The sequence below is a fragment of the Phocoena sinus genome, chromosome 4 (genome assembly GCF_008692025.1).
Source record: "Phocoena sinus isolate mPhoSin1 chromosome 4, mPhoSin1.pri, whole genome shotgun sequence".
NCBI classification, from domain to species: domain Eukaryota; kingdom Metazoa; phylum Chordata; class Mammalia; order Artiodactyla; family Phocoenidae; genus Phocoena; species Phocoena sinus.
In genome coordinates, this window is record NC_045766.1 from 50,381,609 (window position 1) to 50,400,799 (window position 19,191).

At 41.3% G+C, this 19,191-nt stretch overlaps 1 protein-coding gene across 1 annotated transcript in view; it reads right to left on the bottom strand.

Annotated features, from left to right (window-relative positions):
* Positions 1–19,191, bottom strand: part of NCEH1 (neutral cholesterol ester hydrolase 1) — a 64,602-nt gene that overhangs the window by 11,999 nt on the left and 33,412 nt on the right. Inside the window, 2 exon segments of the mRNA XM_032631294.1 lie at positions 5,832–5,901; positions 7,875–8,103. Coding sequence (XP_032487185.1) covers positions 5,832–5,901; positions 7,875–8,103 — 299 coding nt within the window.

Here is a 19,191-nt window from a genome sequence, read left to right on the forward strand (position 1 = left end):
ATATAAACTTCCTTCCCAGATTATGTAAATGAGGATACATCCATGTATCTTGGGTATGATAAGATGAACTCTTCCATTTATTTCATAAATACTTACTGTGCAATTATGTGTAAAAATAGCATAGTGTTGTAGAAGCTACTAAATAGAAGTCATGGCCTATTTTTATACCTTGAGATCTTTGTCTACCTCAGTTGTTGGATCTGTTCCCAGAATCTTGAGCCAATAGCAGTGATGTAAACTCAGAAATTCCAGCTCCTGGTGTTGCTTCATGTGAAGTGATTCCATCACCAGGGCTGCCCCCCAACCCTTGCCTACCAGCTTCCTCAGATTATATCTAACCTTCCACAAGGCCACTCCCTACATGATGTAAAGCCATGACACCACTACCCACTCCTGTTGGCCTCAAGGATAAGGAGAAGCTGTCTGCAGACAACCTCCCTGCTAGGAGAAGGAATTCCAAGAGAACCAAGAGTCCACCATCCTTGTGAAGGCTCTCAGGATTATCCACCCTTATTTCTTATTTTCCTTAGTCATTGTCAGAAGCATAGGTCCCCTCATCTGTCTTCTCTCATATTTCATTCCCTTAATGCTCTCTGCCTCCTCCCATCCTCCCAAGCCCTCTCATTACACCACTTTGGACTTCCATGACCAATTCATTCTGTCTAACTAGGTTCTGCTCATCCCTAGGAGCTTGATTCAAACCCTTCAAACTAGGTAAGATCTTACCTACTCGATGCCTCCATTACTACTTCACATCACTTATCACATTTAATATTACTTGTTCAAGGTTTGATTTCTCATCTAGATTGTAAACTCCACGAGGACAGAAATTATGCCTCTCTTACTCACACTGTTATGCCACCAGAATTTAACACAGTAGCTGGCACATAACAGGAATTCAATAGGCGTTTATGGAATAAAAGAAAGAGGTGAGCAGTGAGAAGAGGTCCCAAGTTAGACCTCTGAACATACTTTCCAAGAGAAACATCACGGTCATATGATGTTGGCTATACCTCAACTAGAGCATAGGTTATGTGGCTCTTTGTGGGCTGGCTCACCTGGATGGATCCTAATCACCTTAGCTCATTATTTCTGCAAAGAAAAATACTGTGAGTTCCAAACACGTTGATAAATAAATTAGTTAAGTTGGACCTTTCTGTCCTATGACCTTTCTGTCCTATGGGCTAGAGCAATAACCCTTCAGTCTTGTCTAGTGATTTAGAATATCAGAAGCCCTTTTATCTCAAATGTCCAAACTGATTCTCATAACAACTCTCTGAAATCATTAACCTAACTCAAAGTGTATCTACTTATTAGCATACATGTTTAAGCCATATACTGGGTGCGGTGGGCCTAAAGAAAAGAGGACATGATTCTTGTTCCCAGTAGCTCACGTTGACATACACAGGAAAGATTCCTAACCCCGTTTTGCACGTGAGGTTAAGTGACTTGCCTGAGATTACACAGCCTTGAGTAATAGTAATTGCCCACTGCTGTGATGCTTATCTGCTGATAAACCGGATGCTACATTGAACAGATTTGGCGCAGTGGAAAGTGAAGATGAAAGCACAGCCCCTCTATATTTTAGTTCTTTTTAAAAAAAAAAATCTCCTTAAAAACACCCTATCCAGTGGAGCAGTGGTTAAGAATCTGCCTGCCAATGCAGGGGACACAGGTTCAAGCCCTGGTCCGGGAAGATCCCACATGTTGCAGAGCAACTAAGCCCATGCACCACAACTACTGAGCCTATGCTCTAGAGACCATGAGCCACAACTACTGAAGCCCGTGCGCCTAGAGCCCATGCTCTGCAACAAGAGAAGCCACCACAATGAAAAGCCCGCGTGCCACAACGAAGACCTAATGCAGCCAAAAATAAATAAATAGAATAAATTTATTAAAAAAAAACACCTTATCCATCCTTCTTTGTTTTATGATAAGCACAGACTTCAAAGAACACCTGTTTCACTGGAGACAGATGCTAACAGGTGGAGAAGGGCATGTAGGAAGAGCTTAGGCATATTGCCAGTTGCTTACATTAGCCCTGGAGGATAAGGCTTGTGTGGAGAATCCTTATGGTACCAAGTAAAACAAGTCCACCTTCTCTCCTTTCCTCAGGCCTTTGAGGAGCTGCAGCTACACAGGAAACCACTGAAGAGGCCCTGAGACCAGCTCACCAGCACCAAGCTGCAGGGCCTTGCTCCATAATGGAGTTCAGCTGCTTAAACAGCCCTGCCTTCCTCTGGCCAGCTACCCAGGCCAGATGATACAATCGTTTACTTGAAGGTTCCTGCATTATAAAACTGCATCAAGGGCCCTTGAGTGATCTGGGAGGCCCAGCTGAGGATCCAGGGAGGCCGGGGAGCTGTCCAGAGTTGTCCAGTGCCACATTTGCAGAGGAGGAAGCCACAGCATCACTCTGATTCTAAGGCTCCCATTCACAGGGTCAGAGCTGCCTAAATGACTTAGGAGACCAACCCTTCCAAGGAACTGGAGAAGCAAGGATTCTCTTAGGTCTGCGATCTGGAGTAGGGGCAAGAAGGAGATGAGTTATGAATGGGAGTGCAGCTGGCAGAGAGAGGCAGAGGGAAGGGGAGAGCTACATAAGCTCAGGGCATGGAAAGTGGCTGATGTTGCCATAACCCTGTCACTCAGCATCATCAGCTTCCTTCAATATTAGTTTGAGGGCTTCCCTGGTGGCGCAGTGGTTGAGAGTCCGCCTGCCGATGCAGGGACACGGGTTCGTGCCCCAGTCCGGGAGGATCCCACATGCCGCGGAGCTGCTGGGCCCGTGAGCCATGGCCGCTGAGCCTGCGCGTCCGGAGCCTGTGCTCCGCAACGGGAGAGGCCACAACAGTGAGAGGCCCGAGTACCGCAGGAAAAAAAAAAAAATATATATATATATATATATATATATATTAGTTTGATACTGGGTCAAAGAAGCATAGAAGCCTGGGGAGTGATTCCACCTGGCTCAATTCCCCACTCCACATATGTGACTAAGTAGCTATGTGACCTCTTGCAGGTTACTTAACTTTTTGGACCTCAATTTCCTCATCTATGAGGAAAACATCAAAACACTTACTTTGGGTGACTTATACGAAAGTTAAGCAAGACTCTTTATTCATTCATTCCATAAATACGTATTAAATGCTCTTTTGGTGTTCTGTGACTAATTTTCAACGTGTGTGTGATGGGGTAGGTGCCCCACACCTTCAACAAGCAATGCTCTGGACACCAGCTGGGTGTCCTACAGTTCAACTCAATTCTGACAATATCTACCTGGAGATAGCAGCAGATTCCACAGATTAAGGGTTCAGTCCTGCAAAACTGTAAGATCACCCCCAACCTCAGACACCAGACGCAAACCCAGGTTGTCACCTATGCTTTTCCCCAAGCTATAGATTAGAGGTTCCAACGATCCCTTCCAACTCAGGATGCCAATGGTTGTTACTGTACTTCTGACCACCTGGTTATAAATCAGAGGTTCCCAAAACCTCCTCCTCTGGTTCAATTAATTTGCTAGAGTGGCTCAAGGAACTCAGAGAAATATTTTACTTACTAGATTACTGATTTATTATAAAAAGAATACAACTCAGGAACAGCCAGATGGAAGAGATACGAAAGTCAGGGTAGGTGGGAAGGGGTGCAGAGCTTCCATGCCTTCTGGAGGTGCACTATTCTCCCCAAATCTGCATGTGTTCACCAACTGGAAGCTTTCTGAACTCTGTCCTTTGGGTTTTTATGGAGGCTTCATTACCTAGTTATGATTGATTTAATCATTGGCCAATGGTGATTGATAAAATCTCCAGCCCATCTCTCCTCCCCAGAGGCCAGCAGGGTGGGAAAGTCCCAACCCTCTAATCACATGGTTGGTTCTCCTGGCAACCAGCCCCCATCCTTAGGTGCTTCCAAAAGTCACCTCATTCACATAACAAGAAACACCTTTTTTTTTTGGCCATGCAAGGGGGGCAGGGGCGGGATAGTTCCCTGACCAGGGATTGAACCCTTGCCCCCTGCAGTGGAAGGGTGAAGTCTTAACCACTGGACTACCAGGGAAGTCCCACAAAAGACTCCTTTAACTCTCTGAACACTTAGGAAATTTGAAGGATTTGGGGAGCTGTGAGCCAGGAACTTTGGACGAAGACCAAGTACATGTGAAAAATACACTTTGGTCATCTGAATGACCAAATATATATTTCTTACAAATCACAATATCATAAATTTCCACTATCTGCCAGGGACGTTTCCAGACACTAATGATCAGCAATGAACAAAACAGACAAAAATCCCTAAAATCTCTGCCTTCATAAAACTTACATTGTCTATTTATATTCAATACAATAAATACATAAGAAGTTATATATATGGTCTGTCAGATGTTGATGATAATTTTGGAGAAAAATAAAGCAGAAGAAAAGTGGACTGCAATTTTAGGGGTTTCAAGGAAGGCCTTGCTGAAAGGATGATACTTGAACAAAGATCTGAAGGAGGAGAAACAATATATACATAGCACCTGAACAATGCCTGCCATGGAACAGGTGCCATGATTTTTGTATTACCATCACCTCAATCATTATAATTATTATTCACTTTCTTCTTAGTGTCCCAGAAAAATAGCTAATATAGAACTGGTAGAAACAACTCAAAACACTGATATTAATATTAATACTAATAGTGATAATAATAGCTACATTAACTAAGATTGGTTGAACATGCTATTATTTACAAGGTCTGAATTACAGAGCATAACTCCAGGAGGATAACTTCTCCAACTCTTGGTGTAGGAGAGATTCTCTTAAAATGCTGATTGGTTTTTAGATTTAAAAAGGCAGTAATCATGTATAGTACTGTCTGGAGTACAGTAGTACAGTATCTTTATTTCAAGCCCAGGGTGTCCGGAAGCAAGTGTAAAAGCAGCAGTGAAGTAGCTGGTACACTGCTAAGAAGCACCAAATGATAACGATTGTGTTTGTTGGACTTACGAACAAATTGGACTTAGGAATGCACTCTCGGAACAGAACTTGTTCATTCTGAGACTTGCTGTAGGGGACTTAACCGTATTTCCACTTAATTTTAAATGAGTGGATCTGATGGAATAGTAGGAATTATCTGGTATGTCCAAACTTCCTTTGCTTTCTCAGCACTTGTGAAGGTAAAGTGAGAGAATTAACACAGAAAACAGTCACACTATACAGGAATTTTTTTAACTTCAACATTAGTTGAAATTTATAGTGGTAATTTTTAGAATATGCTTTTACTTGGCTAAGAAAAAACCTGATGGAAAAAAATCCCTTCTCTTTTATGCTTTTATCATAGTTTGTTTCCACATAACAGCATAACAAAATAATCTTTCCCTTTAGGGTTTTTCTCCTGAAATTCTATGAGCACTGTCTGACCTTGCAGTTCACAAGGTTAATGATTCAACTATAACTTATTAAAGTTAGTTAGCTATGCTTTAATTCCTCTTGAAAGGCATTGCATGGCTTTCTTACACTTCAATAGTCTAATAATACAGAGCTATACTAAAGTAAAAAAAAAAGGCAGTAATCAAACTATATACTATAAATAACTGATTATATATTTCTCTCAATTTCAGCTAATTCCGTTTCCAGAAGATTCCAAAACTAAAATAAGAAGATAGTTTGAGGCATTATAAAGCTAGTTCAAGAAATTCTAAGTTACATCAGAAATCATTTTCTGTGACTTTGGGAAAATCACTTCACCTCTCTGGACTTTCATTTTACACTCTAGCATTTGTAAAATAAAATAACTAGATGGTTATCTAGGATTCCTTCTTAAATGTTTTTCTATGACTATTATTAATTACTTACTCAATGGAGACAATGACAGCATTCAATTCCTCAGCCATTGCTTTACACAGTTCATCGTAATACCTGATTTCTGAAAGAGACAAAGGAGCAAACACTCACTATAAAGCAGTTTATTTAATACTGTCCGTTCTTAAATTCTGCTAACTATGGATTGTTTTTAGACTTGGACTTAAGTTATTAATAATAAAAACAATAAAAAGTAAATATGAACATATACCTCATTAACAGAGCTACATGTACAAATGTAAAAAATTAATCTGGTTTCCCATACAATACAATTACTATAAAATAACAGGAAATCCATATTAGATTACCTTTGAATGTGTTTTTAACTGACTAAAAATTTATTTCATAATGGACGATATGAAGTGCATCAGATTCATTCTGATTTTGTAGTTCTTCAAATGTATGCCTTTCCAGAAATCACAGAAAATAAGCAGTTTCCTCCTTAGAACCAAAAATTTTTTCTCTTTTAACACCATCATTTGCTGTGATTCAGAAAAGTCACCAATCTGAAGAATATGGTATTCTGTTTAAACCAACACAGAACAAATAGAATTTTAGGAAGTCTTAGCATTTCTTAGAAAGAGAATCCACAGGTTTGCAGTGACAGAAGCAATTTTAATATGTAAAAATTTAATCCCTTAGGCTGTTCTCTTAATATATTAATGTTTTCATAATATATTAAGAGCTGGATTGCGTCAACAGAAAGCCAAATACTACCTTATTTATAGGTTTTCCAAGGCAGTCTAAGAACCAGAAGTTCAATAACTACATAAACACCTGCACACCTACCTCCAGCTCTTCCTCTGGCAGAAGTGATCAGCCAAAATTATGTGGAAAAGGCCAGGCTGACTCATAATCCATACCATTCCTGTCACTTATACTTCCTGGCCTCTGATGTATTGATACTGTCTCACCTGGCAAGTGTCCAGTGCTACAGATGCAACCTTTTCTAGGGCAGAGACTCTGTCTTACTCAGTTTTGTATCCCCATCACCAAGCACACATTAGGGTGACCAGAGGTCCAGGTTTGCATACAACTCTTTGAGTATTTGTACTGAAAGTCCTGCACCCTGGGAAACTACTCAGTCCTGGGCAAACCTACATATTCAGTAATCATCTTATGGAAATGTGAACAAATCAATGAATAAAAGAATAAATGATGAATATGGAGTTAAATGAAATGAGATTACTAGAAAAAGTTATACTTTTTGGCCTTTGCTGCATTAAAAAAAAAAAAAGACAAACTAGAACAAGTTGCCATCGCCTTTAAACTTAGGGGATGCCAAAAGCTCTGGGCTGAAGACGAGAAAGTAGCGCCATAATAATTACAAGCAGAGATAAGGCCCTTATTTCCTCCTTAGTATGCTTTTCACTAGGCTGCTCCCCTTGGCTGCCTGACTTTTTTTTTTTTGCCTGACATTTTTAATGTGTGATCTGTTCATGAAAGTTTTCCAATACCAAAGAGAATGTTCTTGAATTTTGCAAGGTCGTTTCCTTTTAACTGTGGCATATGTTTTATATTTTCATCTTTGTTTTCACAAGCAGATGAAATGTTGATGAGTTAACGTGCATTCAGAAATACTTGTTCTATTTCATAGAAAGGTGTCTTCAAAACACAAGTTGGCATAGAGCTACAGATAATTGCCTCATATTCTGGCCCAGGGAAACTTTACCTTGTTTTGGTGCAGAAAGCAACTTCAGTACTTCACAATAAGTTAGTCTAGGATTTAGGTTACAGGAAATATTTTCAAAACAGTCTGCCTGAATCAACAAACAAACAGGCAGAACCCTTGATGTAGGGTAGCTATATAATCATATAGGGTAGCTATATAATCAATCATCCAAACCAGGACCCTTTCAAGAATGGAAAGGGGGGGCACTATGAATAATTTTGCTGAGACGATAGGGATAACTGGGACTGCCAGGGGAACCAAGTCCAATGGCTCCCTTCTCCTTACCCAGTAAGAAAGTCATTTCAATCACACATCTCTGTGGGCCAGCTACAACCCCAAACAACCTGAACGTGACCAGGACATACTTGCACTTGCCAAGGCCCAGCCTCCTCCGTGAATGTAAACAACGCTGCGTTTCAGCGGCTCTTCTGGCTTTGCAGAGCCTTCAAACACTCTGACTTCCACACCGTCAAAGTCAGTGTCTGTTACTTTCACCTGAGCAGATGACCATGCGCTTTTCTTGCCAAAAGAAATGATGATGAAGTTCAGCACGAGCAGATGATGGCTGAGGCCCAAGTAGTGTATCAGGTTACTCTGCAGGATGAGGGGGGAATGAGGGAGAGTGTGTGTCAGCTAAGTTATCACCTGAGCCACACTCACCAACCTTTCAGTATTCGAATTCTTACATGCAATTGCCGCTACCCTTGAGGACTCACTGGCTACTTTTAATACAATAACAAATCATATTTACCTTTCGTTTTCAGAACTTCGAGAGTATTTTCATCTGAAAATATCAGAGTAAATCTCCTTTGATCTTCAGAGACTGTTTGTCTCTGAGAGGGAAATGTGTCATCAGTCTCATTTTACCAAGAAGGTTTAGAAATTAGCTGAACTTGCCCATTTCGCTGGATAAATGGCAGTTCTGCGACTCAAACCTAGGAACTGTGAATTCCAGGATTCAGTCCATTCACCCGACCCCTGCCCACCCTAAATCAGCACATCACAGTTCCAATAACATACTAGGAATGGAGGAAGAATACTTTATTTGAATACAAATAGAAGAGAAGAGAGTTTTATATTTACTATAAGTATTTTTAAAGTGTTTTTAAGCTTATATATTGAAGTGTGTCTGGTTGTTTTGAGAGTAAGAGAAAGGAATGAGTGTGTGAGAGGGAAGGAGCAGAGTCAACTGCAGTCCTGGCAGAACAGCTCAGACACAACCAGGAGCTTTGCAGAAATGTACAAAGAACATGCAGCCTGTTGTCTCTTCCCTTCTGAGCCCTGAGGGCATTGAGCTCTGCATTAAGTGTTCACAGGAAGTTATCTGGTTGGAGAGGAGACCCAGGCCGTCCACCAAGCAAAGACCCTGTGGAGTGTATTCCCTCTTTCTGCTTCTTATACAAGCTCTTCCTATTGAGTACGCTCATAAAACTGACCTCCCTGCAAGACCTACTGGCCATGTTTCAAAGTCAGAAAATTAGAAGCCACCTGGAAGCCGGTGACTAGTTAAGGTAGAGAGGCCCAGAAGTGTCACAGAGCGATTAGAAACCTTCCCGGTACAGGCGCGTGAACTCAGATACTTGTATCGCCTAGTGGCTCTCAAACCTTGAAGGGGAGCAGCTGGAGAGTAACAGTGCCCTTCTGTAGAATATGAAACAGAACGCTGATGATTAGTGAAATATTTAATGCCTTCATAAGATCAAGAAAACAATGTTCCTGTATGCAGTCTGCAATACACCATAATACAGCTTCCCAGCATGTACATGGGGCACACTGGTATGCCCTGGAGAGGATACAGATGTGCTGTGACACTGATCCCCTCAGCCCCTGGGCAGCCAAGTTCCTGAGCTGTTTACCCCAGTGTCCCATATAAAATTGTATACATATGCCCTGCTGTGAAGAGTTGGAAAGACTGCATTATAAAACCATTAGCGAGTGTTCATGAAAAACAAGAACAAGAGGCAATTTATATAACCATGAACAGCTTTTCCAATAATTCTATTAATATTCATTTGCTGGAAATATAAGCAACAGGAAAGCAAATGAATATTAAAAAAATAATTCAATTTCTATATGTACAATTGACCAATTTATTGAAAAAGTTAAAACAACTGTTAACGTTCTCGATATGAAACAAACAAATGTGAGTGTGTGCGCACACCCTAACCACAAGTTTAAGGGTTTAAGGTCTTTGGCAAATTGGGAAAAAGCAATCATCACTTAAGTTTTGTGGTAACACGTCAGTCTAACTTGGGGAATATGGAGATCTGCCAGGGCATGGCCGAGAATGTATTCACTAAGATTTCTAGAGTTCACACAATAAACCCTTGTCAATTAACAGAGAACATGCAAGATCCATTCCATTTCTCACAGGCCAAGTAGCTTGACAGGCATCAAACAATAAACTATGAACAAAGACATGGCAGGCTTGGCTCTGTTACTTTTTGAACTACATTTTTTGTTTTTAGTTAAATGAAGACTTCATTGAATATATAAGACAAATCATATGAGTTTCTTCAACTAAAGGAAAGCTGTAAAACAAGTGAGTTGTCTTTACAAGGCAGATTAGAGAAGAGTATTCATTTTCATAGAATCCACCCCGGGTTCCCTTTATGTGTACTGCATGCCCTGAGTGCATGCAGACTTGCCTCAATCTGCCCATACCTTTCCAGAAGCACCTCTGCTGTATTAGCTTACGAGCACTTGCATTAATAGAATTTCTGAACAACTGTCTGCATTGTTCACAACACTGACAGGGTGGTGTGGGAGCAGAAGTGCTGATTGGAGAAGGGACAGTTTGTTTATGAAGGAGAAAAGATAAGCAGATGGTGTAAGAAAGGTTGGATGGGTGGGAAAAGAAGAATCCAGAAAGGTGTTAAAATAAAATTGTACTAATGTTTGGAATTGTATTGATAAGTTAGAGAATGAAAAATCATTATCCTACAGACAATACTGACTTTGTTTCAAAATTTGAAAATGAAGAGAATCAAGCAGTAATCTGTCATTAGCCAATTTCTCGTTACTATTATTAATAATAATAGTTAGCACTGTCTGAGTGCCTACAGTATGAAGAGAGGTTGTTGAATTCTGGCTACAATTCTGTTATTTTCCTCCTTGTGAAGAAGAGAGAAGAGACGTTGAGAGACTAAGTAACCAGTATAGAAGCTGGATTCCTGGAACTATGAGAGGGCTGCAGGACATACAGAATTACCCTAGAGATGCTGGTTGAGAACAGTGTGGGCCCAGGAAGCTACTCTGAGTCCTATCCAGGATAGGATGACATTCATATGTGTATGTGCTGTCATGTGGCATGATAAAACTGTGAATGGTATCTAACTTTTTTCCCTAATATCTGTTTCCCTTAGCTCCTCTCACTACTCCCCTCCCATCCCTACTGTCCAACAGGTAAAATCAGTAGCCAAGACTTTATGTAGTTATTACTTCAGGGAAGGGATATGAGAACAAATAGCAAAGAAACAGAAATGTCTTCCTGCTTTTGATTTTCAAAAGCCTATATCCTTTGGAGAATTAAAAAAGACATTGATTTAGGAGATTACATGATGAGTAAGAAGTCTCCTAGAATAGGAAGTGATTCTCCAAGCTAGGTGGTGGAAGAGGGGAGGAGAAATTATTACAGATGAAATGAGGAATGAACGGATTGATACCTGAGATCCAATGAAAAAAGAACCTTGGGACACAGCAACCCTCAGATATGTCTATGGAATCTGAGAGCAACAGACACGTACCCCATGCCCAGATAGAACCGTGGAAAAAGGCAAGACTCTAGGGAAGAGTGACCGCAGGGTATGTTTAGGAAGGTGGTGCCTCAGAAGGCCTCAGAGAGCCCCCCCTCAGGCTCCAGCTTGGTGCAGGAGCAGCAGAATGACTCCATGTGTCCAAAAAGGCATTAAAAACAGGAAGGCTGCATGAGTGTCTTGCAGATGGGTCTGAGACAACTTCTCCATTATCCGTGGCCCACTACATGTTCTCAAGGGTCTAACAGGAATAGAAGAGAGCACTAATGGACCTGAAGGGCTCTTATTAATAAGAACAAAGGATATCCCAGGGCAACTTGTAGGAACCAAACACCATGGACCAGGTGGAACATGAATGTGGGCTAAGGATGACTACCCAGATGGCTCCCCCAATGCACTATGCATCAACATCACATGAGACACTTCAAAACCTAAAAGAAAACAGTGATGGGGGAATACCTAAATTCACTGGAATTAAGTTCTACCTAAAGAATGAAGGCTCAAAATATAGATCAAGTTATATTTCTTGCATCCTTGAGTTTGTGAAATGAGATTCAGATCCACCCAAGAAACATTCTCTAGTTAACAAAGTTTCCTGAAACCTATTTAGAAGTAGCTGGAAAACTCCAGTAGCACAAAGAAGCAAGCCAAGTGTTAAGAATTTCACAGGTTGTGAACTGACCCAGTCTTGGCTAGATGAAGTACTCCAGGGCAGTACTAGAGGTCTTAAAACTTGCCCCATAACCATTTCAGGCTCTAGAAGGGAATTCTGCCTGAGGAGGTGGAAGGGATGAAGGGTACTCATTACACCTCAGTAGAACCAGATACAGCAAAATAGGTGGCTCCCTACCCAGGTCTGATGACCAAAGGTCAGAGGACAAGCAAAAATCAAAGGCAGCCAAGCAGAATCTATACCCTGCTTATTAAAATATGTTCGTGGTTAGTTTATGAATGGGGTTGTTCTCTGCTAATTCATTCACCATACAAATTAGAAAATCTATTCAACGGGCAGGGAAACTTAAGGGGGAGAAAAAGACCATCTTCTGGAGCTCAGGGAAACAGAGGAGAGCCAAGACTTGTAAATGAATAGCTGATGTTAGTTAAGCAATACAAGCTTAGTAAGAGAAGCCTAGATAAAGGGTTGCACAAGCCCAGAGAAGGAAGGAATTACTTGTGTCTGTTCGTTCTGGGATGAAATCCGATACGGCATCTATTCTGAATTGTGCCTTAATAGAAGACGAAGTGCGAGTAGCAAGGAAAAGGATAGGAATCCAAGATGCCAAAGTGTCGGGCAAGTGTTATAATTCAAATGCCTATGGGAAGAAAAGCTAAGTAAGGCAAGTGTAGGCAGGGGAAGCCGGCACTAAAAGGCTCAGTCTAGGAGGCAGGTAGGAAGCCAAAGTCAGTAGCACAGACTGCAGACTGAACACCTGGTTAAAAGCCCAGCTCCCCCGCTTTCCAGCAGTGGGGTCTTGGGCACGTTCCTCACCCTCTCTGTGCCTCAATTTCTCATCTGTAAAACAGAAATGACATACTAACTGGTTCAAAATACTGTTGTGAAGCTTAAAAAAGTAAAAACCCCTAGAACAGTGCCTGGCACATACCAAGCCTTCTATGAGTTGGTTATCGTTACTGTCACACCTCTGATCTGGAAGATCACTGCATGAAGAAATGTGAGCCCAGGGACAGATAGCTCAATGTTTCCAGGGAAGCTGAGACTATCATTTTCTCCCATTGTGTACATTTGTTACTAGGACCCCAATGATCACCAAGTTCTGAAATTACTACAGGTGAAAAAGAGGTCAAATAGTTATTTCTAAAAAGTTCATCTGTGTGCTCATGTCAAAGTGGGAGGGAGAGGTGGGGAAAAGCCATAGTACTCTGATATTCCATACACATCAATAACTTAGCATGTGATCAAATTTCAACATGAACCAACCACATTAAATAATTAGAGCATCTATTATAACTCACCACCTGCTTCGTTTCTCACATTCAAAGTTTTGTATTCCCTGCCAGTGGTTTCCCAACTTTTCCAGTGATGGCCATTTCATTCTGTCAAGCAGCTTTTAAATTCTCCCCTCCAGATTCTGCTCTATTCCTGCCTATTACAGGAAAACAATTTCATAGAACACTTACCTGTATGAAAATTTATGGTCACATTTTTTTTAAACATTGTAAAGTTTGAGTATACTTTAAAATGCAGATTTAGCTTTTTTCTGTTGGTGCACAAATTATATAACCTTCACTTAAGACCACCGTACAGATCACCTGTGATTCACTAATGCAGCACTTTTGTTCTACAGCAATGTTTGCGCCAAGGAACTATCAAAAGTCAAGTAACTATAATTCAACAAGTGTTAATTAGGCACCTACTGTATGTAAAGATTCTGCTACATGTTACAAGGATACAAAGATGGGTGAAAGATGGACTGAGAACTTAAGTAGCTAAGAATTTAAATCTTGCCTGACTCCCGCAAATTTCCATCTGTCCTTAAGTTTTCACAGTTCTCTGAACTTTCTCTAAGACTTTAACTTTTAAGGGAAATCCTCTGGTTGAAAGCATTGATTCAGATTAAATTATTTTTAAGTTGCAGACCAAACAAAACTTGCCTGCAGGCCAAATCTGGACTAAGGGCCACAAGCTGCAACTTCTGATGTAGAGGATGATCCAGTCTTACTGCAGGTGCAGCTGGAAAGGTGGTGGCAGATGAAATGCTCTTAGCTGTTAATGGTTAAATAACAAAGATTTTGGACATTCTTTTTAACTTTTTATTTTATATTGGAGTATAGTTGATTAACAATGTTGTGTTAGTTTCAGATGTACAACAAAGTGATTCAGTTATACATATAAATGTATTTATTCTTTTTCAAATTCTTTTCTCAGTTAGGTTGTTACAGAATACTGAGCAGAATTCCCTGTGCTATACAGTGGACACTCTTTAATGAGACTATACTTTGGGAAAAATTATACAGCTGAGGTGTACACAGTAGATTGGTGGGAGAAGAGACTAGAGGGCAACAGCTATAATAGTTTGGCAATTGTCCACAGGACAGAAATGAAGGTCTGCCCCAGGAGAATATAGAGGAGGGAATATATTCAAGAGAGAGAGATCACTGAGACGGAGTTGATAGGCCTTGGTAATTGCTCACAGAGTAGTATATGGGATCAGGTAGGCAGGCTGGTAGGACACAGAGAAAGGATTGAAAGATCCTGGAGGGTCCTCACTTGGAGTATGAGAAACAGAGAACACAGGCAGAACAGTCAGGGAAAGTAAGAAAAGTTCCATTTTAAAATTATTCCATTTAAAGCCAATGGGACATCTAGGCAGATAGGTCCAAAAGACAGATAGCAAATGCAGGGTCAGAGATTCAAGGAGGTCAGGCCTGGAGGAAGAGCTCAGAGGTAACTGTTAACAACTCAGACAGTAGTAAGACTCAGGAGATTTAGTGAAGAGACAGAACACAGTGACAAAGAAATAGACCAGGGAGGAAAACATTCTTTGACAGGCTGAAAAGAAGAATCTAGAAGGAGAAATCCAGAGATTGGCAAGAGGAAAACTGAGAGTGAATCAGAAAGTAAAAGTCAAATTTGGAAGAATTTTTTAAAAAGACTGATTATTTGGCAATTTGAGGGAGCTAAGGACTGAAAAAATGGCCATTAACATAATTAGGAAGTCATCACTACTAGCCAGGAGAAGTTTTAGGCACATTGCGGAGGCATAATCTAATTATTTCAACAGCCTCGTCATTGCTAGCTCTGCATTCCGACTACTGCTCCCTTAAAGATTTAATGGCTGTACCAACCTTTTGGCTTTGTCAAGATCTTCTCATGCCTCCCATTCCAACCTGCAGAGAATTCCTGTGTTCATGGTTGCTCAAGCCAAGTGGTAAAAGTGTCAGTCCAGGCTAAGTGATACTCAGGAATTACAGCACCATATCAGTCTTCCTCACTCATGTGCAAAACTGGTCTAATTTCCAAGCTTTGTGTTAGGCAAATCTAGAAAACTGGTTAGGAGCAAAGACTAGGAAGCTTGACTGCCTAGGTTTGAATCTTATTTCTACTACATACTGGTTGTATGTCTTAGTTAATGTTCCTATGCCTTAATTTCCTCATCTATAAAATGGGAATAAAAAATAAAATGGGAATAATAGTACTTAACTCACAGAGTTTTTCTGAAGATTAAATGAGTTAACATGTAGAAAGCACTTAGAACAGTGCCTGCCACATAGCAAACACTACGTAACTATTAATTATGATGATTACCAACTCACAATTAATATTGTGAAAGTGTTACTTAGTTTTTATCCCACAGAACAAACTTGACAATATTTAGGTCTAACTTGCTGTTAATTAAGACTAACTAGAGTATTTAGAGAATGTTTGCTTAATTTATTAAAATTTACAAATTAAATGTTTAGAACAACTTGACTTGCTTTTGGCCATCAGTAACTTTTATGTGAACTTGTAATTTATGGTTAACTTGTAAGATCCCAGCATATCTTCTAATGAATTTGAGATATTATAAAATTCTCCAAAAACTCTAAGTGATTTTTTTCGTTCTCTTTGTAATAAATATGTATCATATAGAACTTGTAGAAGGAGAAACACTGTTAGCGTCAGAACCTTAAAGAAATTGCAAGTGACCTGGAAAGAAAAATTAGATTTATAGGCTCATTTCAGAGATGGAAGGGGTAAGAGGGGGTGTGTAAAGGGTTGACCAAGAAGCTACTGGAATGGCCATCCTTCAGAGAAAGAGACCCAGAGGCAAGATTGAGTGCCCAGCCCAGGGAAAGAAGAAAAAAAAGGCATAACTATCCTACAAATGTGAAAGACACGAAGTTGTGACACAGACAAGTTCTTACATGGGCTGATTCCAATCCAACCTCACTTTCAGAGGTCGAATAGAGCTAATCACACATTTCTTCTAATGTTACACAATTCAGCCAGCTGGCCAATGCTCCACCTCTGAGAGAATTGGTAAGAGATTGAATGGATTCCTCACCACTGGAGGAAAGCTGACTGGGAAGCTGGAAAGGTAATGCAAGGTAACAGAATCAGGTCCTAGCCCTGCCTCTCACCAACTTTGTGGTTTATGCAAAGTTATTATGTCATTCGGAGCCTCAGGTTTTTCCCGTGTGTTAACAACATCAAACCTCATCCCCTTTCATTTGGTTATTGTGCGAATGTAATTAAAACATCTGGCACATAGCAGGCATTGGTGTATCTTATTTTACTCCTTTAAGCCAGTGGTTCTCAAAGCTGGAAGCATATTAGAATCACCTGGAAACTTAAAAATTACCAATGCCTGAGTCCCATTCCACACCTATTATATAATGATATCTGGGAATGTGACCTAAGGCATAGGTATTGTTTTCGGCTCTCTAGGTAAATTCCTAGAGGAATTCCTTGCATACCTAGCAAAGTTGAGAATCACTATGTAAATCAACGAATTCATTCGACCAACATTTAAGTACCTATTTGGTCATGACTGTTCTACGCATTGGGGGTACAAGGATGAACAAAGCACAATGGCCTATTTTTGAGGAACATATAAACATGGGAACATCCTAGACATAATAGATGATTATGATATGATGTAGAAACTTAAAAAGTAGAGATATGTACCTTAAAGTACAAAGGTATGTATCAGTATAACCAGCTTAGGAGAGGACAGAGTCGGCCTCATCTGGTTGCCTGGAGATAGTAGCAGCTGACTGAAACGAGTTTAATGAGTGACCAGTAGGCCGGTGAAGGAGAGGAGGGTGGGGAAAGGCACACAGATGTCTGTGGTTGTGGGACACGTGGGCTACACTTCAGTCTTCTGCCCGTCAATCTTACTTTGCTTTCCAAGTGTTCAGCATCACCCTCCTCCAGTAAGGATAAGAAGGCATCAAAGTCCTCTTTCCTAGTCCCACCCAGATTACAAGGATAAAAACATCCCTTTATTTGCTGGGGGTTGGATCTCTAACTCAACTCTGATGAAAGGATGGGGCTCTGCTGGCAGGCTTTAGGCCACATGGGAACTTGCACCAAAGAGGGGAAGTCAATTTGCTCAGGGAAAGGAGGAATCCTAAAGTTGAATAAAATAAAAATGAAACCTTAGGGAACACCATCCTTTAGAGGGATAGCAGGCAGGAGAGAAGAATCGATCATTAAAAGATCCCTCCTCCGCCCCCAAAAGAGGAGGAAGTAATTATTATCACGGCAAGAAAAAACAAAGATTGGAGAAGTTCAGCAGGGCAGAGAGTTTCAAGAAAGAGCAAGCTGTTAAATGCCAGCAGAGGGACATCCCTGGTGGCACAGTGGTTAAGAATCCGCCTGCCAATGCAGGGGACACAGGTTCAAGCCCTGGTCCAGGAAGATCCCACATACCGCAGAGCAACTAAGCCCGTGCACCACAACTACTGAGCCTGAACTCTAGAGCCTGCTGACTGCAACTACTGAGCCTGCGTGCTGCAACTACTGAAGCCCATGCACCTAGAGGCCATGCTCTGTAACAAGAGAAGCCCCCTCAATGAGAAGCCCACGCACCAAAACAAAGAGTAGCCCACCCCGCTCTCCGCAACTAGAGAAAGCATGCCGCGGAGCAGCTGGGCCCGTGAACCATGGCCGCTGAGCCTGCGCGTCCGGAGCCTGTGCTCCGCAACGGGAGAGGCCACAACAGTGAGAGGCCAACGTACCGCAAAAAAAAAAAAATGCCAGCAGAGAGGAAAAATAGGTCAATGGTGTTGGCAATGGGGTCATGGGATCTTGGTGAACCCAACAAGTACAGTTTAGTCAGAGATGTGGGCCTGGAAGCCAGATTGTAATGGGTTGCAAAGTACATAGGAGTGAAGAAATAGATACGGTGAATATAGGCAGTACTTTCACTGTAGAGATAAAGAAGGCAATAGGACAACAGCCTGAGGGAAACAGTAAAGAAAAACCTTTTTTTTTTTTTCCCAAGATGAGAGACACTTAAGCACACTTCTAGGGAAAGAGCCTGTGAACAAGGAGAAACAAAGGTTACAGAGGAGAAAAGAAATGATGTGTGAATTACGATCCTGGAGGATGAAGGGGAGATAGGATATAGAAAACAGAAGGAAGGGTTAGACTTGGGGGAAGCTGTAAGAGAGGAGTGTATAGGAAGCAGGGAAGCAGAGAAGCAGAGAAGATCTGCCTCTAAATAGAACTTGATTTCTGTTGAGTCAGTGCTGCCTTTACGCTAGAGAAGACAGTGACTTTTCAAAGACTACCCTCTTTGAAGGCAACCCATTACAATCTGGCTTTCAGCCCCATATCTCTGATGAAACCGGACTTATTAGGTTCACCAGTGACACCATGACCCCCACTGCCAACACCAATGACCTACTTGGCGAGCATTTAATAACTTGCTCTTTCTTTTTTTTTTTTTTTTTTTTTTGCGGTACGTGGACCTCTCACTGTTGTGGCCTCTCCCATTGAGGAGCACAGGCTCTGGACGCGCAGGCTCAGTGGCCATGGCTCACGGGCCCAGCCGCTCCGCGGCATGCAGGATCCTCCAGGACTGGGGCACGAACCCGCGTCCCCTGCATCGGCAGGCGGACTCTCAACCATTGCGCCACCATGGAAGCCCAACTTGCTCTTTCTTGAAGCTCTCTTCCTCCTGAACTTCTGTAGTCTCTTGCCATGCTAATAATTAATTCCTCCTTTTTTTTCTTTTGGGTTTTTAATTGATTGTTTCTTCCTTTCCTGTCCCTTGGCCCTGTAAATGATGGTTTCCCCCAAGGTTCCATTTTTTATTTTATTCAGCTACATAATTCCTGCTTTCCCTGAGCAGACCAATGTGCCACCATGCCATCATGCGTGGCAAATAGGAAGTGCTTACTAGCAGCCTGAAAAATTAAATGGCTATGAGCTCTATCCATAGGCTGATGACTTCCACATCTCCCATCCACGATCTGT